The sequence below is a fragment of the Salvelinus sp. IW2-2015 genome, linkage group LG35 (genome assembly GCF_002910315.2).
Source record: "Salvelinus sp. IW2-2015 linkage group LG35, ASM291031v2, whole genome shotgun sequence".
NCBI lineage: Eukaryota > Metazoa > Chordata > Actinopteri > Salmoniformes > Salmonidae > Salvelinus > Salvelinus sp. IW2-2015.
Window position 1 is genome coordinate 1,477,954 of NC_036874.1, and position 8,539 is coordinate 1,486,492.

At 50.2% G+C, this 8,539-nt stretch overlaps 1 protein-coding gene across 1 annotated transcript in view; it reads right to left on the reverse strand.

The window, feature by feature from the left end:
• The window catches only part of sec63 (SEC63 homolog, protein translocation regulator), a 28,410-nt gene that overhangs the window by 12,010 nt on the left and 7,861 nt on the right, over nucleotides 1–8,539 (reverse strand). Inside the window, 1 exon segment of the mRNA XM_070437301.1 lies at nucleotides 5,120–5,181. Coding sequence (XP_070293402.1) covers nucleotides 5,120–5,181 — 62 coding nt within the window.

Sequence of the window (8,539 nt, forward strand, 5' to 3'; positions counted from 1 at the left end):
TAGTCTCGTCACTGTGTCCAGTTTGACAACAGTCATCTAAATCAAAGCTAGACAGTCAGGGAGCATCAAAATTCCAAAAGCGATGGATAGAGGGAAATGTTTTTTGGCTCATTTTGATGGCGTGGAAATATAATCATTTTAAGTGTGACCCTCCGGACCTCGTTGAGACCGAATGTGCCCCCCCCCTTCCCGGGACAAAATTAGTTTGAAACCCTGGTCCTAGTTTCATTAAACAATCTACATTTCATGTCTCCTCCTTCTCCTCTTCCTCCTTCCTCTCCCTCCTACTCCAGCCACTAGTTTTGGCATCGCTCTGCCTGCGTGGTCGATAGACTCCAAGAACTCATATGCTGGTAATGTATTTTTCCTGTTAGGTTTTATCCACCCTGTTGTTTTATACATTACTGAGTTAACAGATCTCTCCTACCCCTCCTCTTTGTCTCTCCTCTCCCTCTGTCTCTCTCCCTCACTCCCTCTCTCTGTCTCTCTCCATCACCCCCTCTCCTCCCTCACCCTCTCTCTCTCTCTCTATCACCCCCTCTCTCTTTGTCTCTCCTTCTCCCTCTGTCTCTCTCCCTCCACTCCCTCTCTCTCTGTCTCTCTCTCCTCAACCCCCTCTCTCTCCCTCACCCCTCTCTCTGTCCTCTCCCTCACCCCCTCTCTCTCCCTCACCCTCCCCTCTCCTCTGTTTCCTCTCTCTGTTCGTCTCCTCTCCCTCTCTCCTCAACCCCTCTCTCTACCTCTCTCTCCTCACCCCCTCTGTCTCTCTGTCCCCCTCTGTCTCTTCTGCCCCTGCTCTCTTCCTCTCTCTGTCTGTCTCTCTCTGTCTCTCTCTCTCTGTCTCTCTCTGTCGCTCTCTCTCTCTCTCTGTCTCTCTCCCTCTGTGTCTTCTGTCTCTCACCCCCTCTCTCTCTCCCTCACCCCCCTCTCTCTGTTTCCTCTCTCTTTGCTCTCCTCTCCCTCTCTCCCTCAACCCCTCTCTCTCCGTCTCTCTCCTCACCCCTCTGTCTCTCTGTCCCCCTCTGTCTTTCTGTCCCCCTGTCTCTTCCTCTCTCTGTCTGTCTCTCTCTGTCGCTCCTCTCTCTCTCTCTGTCTCTCTCCCTCTGCTGTCTCTGTCTCTCACCCCCTCTCTGTCTCTGTCTCTCACCCCCTCTCTGTCTCTTCTCTCCTCTCTACTCTCTCTCTCTCCTCTGTCTCTCTGTCTCTGTCTCTCACCCCCCTCTGTCTCTCTGTCTCTGTCTCTCACCCCTCTCCCCCTCACCCCCTCTCCCTCTCTCTCTCCCTCTCTGTCTCTCTCCCTCCCTCCCTCACCCCCTCTCTGTCTCTTCTGTCTCCCCTCTCCCTCTCTCTCACCCCCTCTCTGTCTCTAGGTATTGCTGGTCTATGGTCTAGCCTTCATGGTCATCTACCTGTTGTTGTGGTAAGAGACTCTGTTACCATAGAAACTCAGATCTGTGGTGTTGCTTGGGCAATACACCAGTATACGGTATAAACGGTGTATTTCAAAAAATACTGATGGAATGATTTTCAATACCTGTCTCTGGGCGGTGCGTGCTACGCCACTTGCTTAGAACTATAAATAAATTGTCTCAAAGATATTCCAGCTCAGGGCTCACCAGCCTTTGCAGCGGTTTACTAACTTGCAGCTAGTGGCTAGCTAAGTGGCTAGATATTAAGGTCAAGGCTGCAGTCCAAACACGTTATTTTTTAACGATGGGGGATCTAGTCGAAACCGGAATGCAGTTGTTTGCCATCTTAAGTGGAAGTCCAGTTCACTGACGTTGGACCCCTCGGCCCTTGGTTCAGCTTGAAGGGAGCGAGGAACATCTTTGGTCACTGGCGCAGACCATCGATATGACCCGCAATTCAATGCAAACTGTAGTCACATGTCAAACTCTGGGCCGTGAAGTTCAAATGTAATCAAGGCTGCATTTTCGGCATGTCAGAAAAAAGTATGAAAGCTAGCTTGCTAAAATAAATAAATATATATATATATATATATATATATATATACAGTGGGGCAAAAAAGTATTTAGTCAGCCACCAATTGGCAAGTTATCCCACTTAAAAAGATGAGAGAGGCCTGTAATTTCATCATAGGTTACACTTCAACTAAGACAGACAAAAATGAGAAAAAAAATCCTGAAAATCACATTGTAGGATATAATGAATTTATTTCCCTCTCTCATCTTTTTAAGTGGAGAGACTTGGCACCAATTGGATGACTACAAAATACTTTTTTGCCCCACTGTATACACACCTACACACACACATTGATTTTAAGCGTAAAATTGGCTTAGTCTCAAGTGAGGAGCCTATAATACGTGCTAGATTCATAAACATATTTTTTTGCAATTCTGAAATAATATTGGAATAAATGACCAAACTATAAAACTAGCTAGCCGGCAAATGGGTAACTGTAGCTAGCTAGCTACCTGACAGAAGTGCTGGCTAGATACGTTAGCTTACTAGGTACATTAATCTACTGTAGCTAGCTATCTGACAGGAGTGGTGACTAGATACGTTACTCAGGTTTAGGGCAGAGGGTTTAGGGGCTGAGAGGGGTTTAGGGGCTGAGAGGGGTTTAGGGGCTGAGAGGTTATAGGGGCTGAGAGGTTTAGGGGTCGAGAGGGTTTAGGGTCGAGAGGGTTTAGGGGTCAGAGAGGATTTAGGGGTGAGAAGGTTTTAGGGCCGAGGGGTTAGGGCGCAAGAGGGTTCTAGGGCTTCGAGGGGGGTTTAGGGGCTGAGAGAGTTTTAGGGCTGAGAGAGGTTTGAGGGCTGAGAGAGGTTTAAGGCTGGAGGGGGTTTAGGGCTGAGGGGGGTTTAGGGCTGAGAGGGTTTAGGGGCGAGAGAGGTTTAGGGGCCGAGAGGGGTTTGGGCCGAGGGGGTTTGGGGCCAGAGGGGGTTTTGGGGGCCGAGGGGGTTTAGGGGGCCGAGGGGGGTTTTGGGGCCGAGGGGTTTAGGGGCCGAGGGGGGTTTAGGGGCCTGAAGAAGGTTTAGGGCTGAGTGCTATCTACTTTGAGTTTGAAACGCAGCCCAAGCTTCTTGATACAGCGGAGACGTTCAACCCTTCCTGGATCAAAATCCCTGCTGCCTAAATTGTTTTGTGCGTCTCCCAAAAAGAAGCTTATTATTATTATAAACGAAACGGTATACGCAAATCTGAGTACCCGTCAACAACTAACCAATGGTACAGAAACGGTATGAGAAACCTCCCAACCTCGTTTCTGCTCTTCTCTAGTTCCTTCAATCTTTCCTCAACTCTCTCTTCTCCACCTCAGGGTACGTGGTGGTATCGTCTATACGTTACAGTGGAGACCAGATACTGATCAACACAACACAACTCTTCATGCACTTTATGTACAAGACGCCGAACATGAACATGAAACGTGAGTTAACGAACCTGACCGCAGTTTAAAGGGGTACTTCACCCAAATTATAAAATGACACATTTTTTGTTTTCCTTACCATGTAATCAGTCTATGGACCAGTGTGACAACAAACCTTTGGCTACGTTACCTGGCCACTGTTTCCAAATGCTAACTTTTCTTTGTGGCACAAATGGAATTAGCCAATGGTGCTGATATTATCGTTTTTCACGCTTCATGTGTAGGGTTATCCAGGTGTTGACGGCTGCATTCGAGTTTGACCCCCGCAGCAACAAAGGGGCCACCATACGACCCACGGACAACATCCAAGTACCACAGGTAAAGTAGTGCCTGTCGTTCTGTCTGCCTGTCGTTCTGTCTGCCTGTCGTTCTGTCGTTCTGCCTGCCTGTCGTTCTGCCTGCCTGTCGTTCTGTCTTAGGGATGCAAACTAGTCACTTTTTGTCTATTATAAAGGCTGTCGTGGTAACAAGCGTTCTATTGTAAAGGCTGTCGTGGTAACAAGTGTCTATTGTTAAGGCTGTCGTGGTAACAAGCGTTCTATTGTAAAGGCTGTCGTGGTAACAAGTGTTCTATTATAAAGGCTGTCGTGGTAACAAGTGTTCTATTGTTAGGCTGTCGTGGTAACAAGTGTTCTATTGTTAAGGCGTCGTGGTAACAAGCGTTCTATTGTTAAGGCTGTCGTTAACAAGCGTTCTATTATAAAGCGTCGTGGTAACAAGCGTTCTATTATAAAGGCTGTCGTGGTAACAAGCGTTCTATTATAAAGGCTGTCGTGGTAACAAGCGTTCTATTGTTAAGGCTGTCGTGGTAACAAGCGTTCTATTATAAAGGCTGTCGTGGTAACAAGCGTTCTATTATAAAGGCTGTCGTGGTAACAAGTGTTCTATTGTTAGGCTGTCGTTGGAACAAGCGTTCTATTGTTAAGGCTGTCGTGGTAACAAAGCGTTCTATTATAAAGGCTGTCGTGGTAACAAGCGTTCTATTATAAAGGCTTCGTGGTAAAGCGTTCTATTGTAAAGGCTGTCGCGGTAACAAGCGTTCTATTGTAAAGGCTGTCGTGGTAACAAGCGTTCTATTGTAAAGGCTGCCTGTCTGTCTACGTGTGGGTCTCTCTGCCTGCCTGTCTGTCTACGTGTAGGCCTCTCTGCCTGCCTGTCTGTCTACGTGTGGGTCTCTCTGCCTGCCTGTCTGTCTACGTGTGGGTCTCCTGCCTGCCTGTCTGTCTACGTGTCGGTCTCTCGCCTGCCTGTCTGTCTACGTGTGGGTCTCTTGCCGGCCTGTCTGTCTACGTGTGGGTCTCTCTGCCTGCCTGTCTGTCTACGTGTGGGTCTCTCTGCCTGCCTGTCTGTCTACGTGTCGGTCTCTCTGCCTGCCTGTCTGTCTACGTGTCGGTCTCTCTGCCTGCCTGTCTGTCTACGTGTCGGTTCTCTGCCTGCCTGTGTGTCTACGTGTCGGTCTCTGCCTGCCTGTCTGTCTACGTGTGGGTTTTGTGAAAAACACATATTTTATTTTAGCCAAACCAACCGCGGGCCTGAAATAGAGTCCAGAGGTGCGTGGCGCTCCACCATCTCCTTCCCTCCGAAGTGTCCACTAGTCTAAAAGCATTGGATTGGTGGAGCAAGTGCACACTTTTGGAGGAAGGAGACGCGCTTGGGACGTAGGATCAATGAAATTATTATTAAAATATTATAACATTGAGAAGTTGAACCGGGTTGTTGACTAGGTGTACCTCTTGGACCATCTGGGTTGCCGTAGGTCTCCCAGTTCTGTCTCGACTCGTCATTGGTCAGCCTGGGGGAAAAAAGGGTCGGAAGGAAGAAATGTTACTAGATGAAGCAAACACATTGGGTGTTTCTCAAAATGCATACTGCCGTGCTCCGAGCACGCAAACCGGGGGAACGATGGAAGGTCGGGAGTACGAGTCCAAATCAAAGTATGCCACACGGCGCACAGAGGCCCTTCTGAATTGCATACTCCGTTCGGACATGCGTCGATGAAAGCTTCAACAACAAAAAAAATATGACGCAAATGTCCTTGAAATCAAAATGGCAGCCATTATTTGAGCTGAAACGAGAGCAAATACACTCGGGAATGAAACGTTGCCTATTCACATCTCATATGTTGCCAGACGACAATATTTGATATCTTGATACGTTAATAAATACATGCTGTGATCATTATGGGCATGTTTACCTGCCTACTTAGAGTAGAGCCCATAATAAGTCAATAGGGCTAACTGGCTAGCTACTAGTACTGATAGCTAGCCAGATAGCCACGAAGAATTGTTAGCTAGCTACCCACAAAGAATTGGTAGCTACCCACAACAAATGTACATCTCCCTTGAATAACATTAGTGTTAGGTCATTTTTGCCTGTTTAACTAGCAGGCTAACTAGATTATTACGATTCTCACATATCGAGCTGATAGTTATGAAGTAAAAACTGTGTGTATATCTTGTTTTGTCTCTATTGTTGTCATTGTCCTGTCTGGAAGAAGGTTCAGTGAATGGGGAGGTGCAGCGTGAGGTAATACAGTAGGGGGAGTGCTGCTCAGCGTGAGGTAATACAGTAGGGGGGAGTCGCGGCTGCAGCGTGAGGGAAATACAGTAGGGGGAGTTTGCTTTGCAGCGTGAAGGTAATACATTAGGGAGTGTCTCTCCAGCGGGGTAATTAGCAGTCGAGGTGAGTACCTTCTGCTCATCTCGCTGGTAGGTAATACAGTAAGTGTGCGACGTGCGACCCAGCGTGAGGTAAACAGTAAGGGGAGTGCTGTCTAGCGTGAGGTAAAACAGCTAGGGGATGTGCTGCTCAGCGTGAGGTAATACAGTAGGGGGAGTGCTGCTCAGCGTGAGGTAATACAGTAGAGGGAAGTGCTGCTGCAGCGTGAGGTTAATAACAGTAGGGGAGTGCTTTGCTCAGCGTGAGAAGGTACAGTAAGGGAGGACGTGCTGCCTCAGCGTGGAGGTAACATAAGTAGGGGGAGTGCTGCTCAGCGTGAGTAATACTAGTAGGGATGTGGCTCGCGTGAGGTAAACAGGGGAGGTGGCTTTAGCGAGAACAAGGTAGGGGGGGCTTGCTTCAGCGTGGGTAAATCCCATAGGGGGAGTCTGGCTCAGCTGAGGTACAGACGTAGGGGGAGATGCTGCTGTCCTCAGCGTGGAGGTAAACAGTAGGAGGAGGTCTGCTCAAGCGTGAGGTCATCTATAGGGGGGAGTGCTGCTTCACGTGAGGTAAGACAGTAGGGGGGGAGGGAGTGCTGCTTCAGCGGGGTAATACAGGTAGGGAGTGCTGCTAGCGTGAGGTAATACAGAGGGGGAGTGCCGCCGGTGTGAGGTAATATAGTAAGGGAGTGCTGCCTCAGCGTGAGGTAAGACAGTACAGGGAGTGGAGCTTCAGCGTGAGGTAATACAGAGGGAGTGCCTGCTCAGCGTGAGTAATAAGTAGGGGAAGTGGCGGCTCAGCGGAGTAAGACAATAGAGGGAGTGGCCGAGCGGAGGTAACGACAGGTAGGGATGTGCGCTCAGCGTGAGGAAACAGTAGGGGAGTGCGTGCGCAGACGCGAGGTAATACGTAGAGGGAGTACGCTCGGCGGAGGTAATAACAGTAGGGCGGAGGCGCTTCAGCGTGGCGGGTAAAACAGTAGCAGGAGCTGCCAGCGTGAGGTAAGTACAGGAGAGGGGGCTGCTCAGCGGAGGAATTACAGTAGGGACATGCTGCTCAAGCGTAGTAATACAGTAGGCGGAGTCGCTCAGTCGTGAGGTAATACAGTAGGACGGCTGCTCTCAGCGGAGGTAATACAGGTAGGGGAGTGCGCCAGCGTGAGTAAAACAGTAGTGGAGTGCGCCAGCGGGAGGATAGACATAGGGGGAGGTGCTCAGCGTGAGGTAATACAGTAGGGGAGTGCGCTCAGCGGAAGGGTATACAGTAGGGGGAGTGCGCTCAGCGTGAGGTATGACAGTAGGGGGGAGTGCTGCCAGCGTGAGTAACAGAAGGGAGGTGCCGCTCAGCGTGAGGTAATGACAGTAAGGGGGAGCCTGTCTCAGCGTGAGGTAAGCAGTAGAAGGACGTGCGGCCAGCGGAGGTAATACAGAAGGGAGTGCTGCCTTCAGGCGGATGTAATACAGTAGGGGGAAGTGCTGCTCAGCGGAGGTATACAGTAGAGAGTGCGCTCAGCAGTGAGTAATACAGTAGAGGGAAGACTGCCGGGCGTAGGTCACCAGTAGGGGGAGTGCGCTCAGCGTGAGGTAATAAAAGTAGGGGGAGTGGCTGCTCAGCGGTGAGGTAATACCAGTGGGGAGTGCGCTCATGTCGTGAGGTAATACAGAGGGGAGTGCATGCTCCCAGCGGAGAATACAGTAGGGGAAGTGCTGCTCACGTGAGGTATACAGTGGGGGAGTGCGCTAGCGTGAGTAATAAATAGGGGAGTGCTGCCAGCGTGAGGTAACAGTAGGGGAGTGCTGCAGCGTGAGGGTAATACAGTAAAGGGGGAGTGCGTGCCAGCGTGAGGTAAGACAGTAGGGGGAGTGCTGCGCACGTGAGGTAATACGTAGGGGGAGTGCGCTCAGCGGAGGCTAATACAGTAGGAGGGAGGCGCTGCAAGTGAGTAGAACACGTAAGGGGAGTGCTGCTCAGCGCTGAGGAATCAGTAGAATACGGAAGGCTGCCACGGGAGTACATACAGTAGGGGGAGTGCTGCTCAGCGGAGGTAAATACTAGGGGAGTGCTCGCTCAGCGGAGGGAAGACAGTAGGAGAGTGCGCTCAGTCGTGAGGCTAAAACAGTAGAGGGTGCGCTCTAGCGTGAAGTAAGACAGTAGGGGAGTGCTGCTCAGCGGAGGAATACATAAGGGAGGCTGCTCAGCGTGAGCGTAAACAGAGGGGAGCGCTCAGCGTGAGGTAGAGATACAGTAGGGAGGCTGCTCAGCGGAGGTAAGACAGTAGGGAGTGCTGCCAGCGTGAGGTAATACAGTAGGGACGTGCGCTCAGCGGAGGTAAACAGTAGGGAGTGTCTCAGCGACATCGCGCCTCCACAAGAAGTGTCGAGAAGCACTCGGACCATGAGATGTACAAAGTACAGGGACATAGAGATAACACCCATGGAGTCAGACATTGTTATTAACTAGCACAGAGCGACAACAGACAGACAGACACT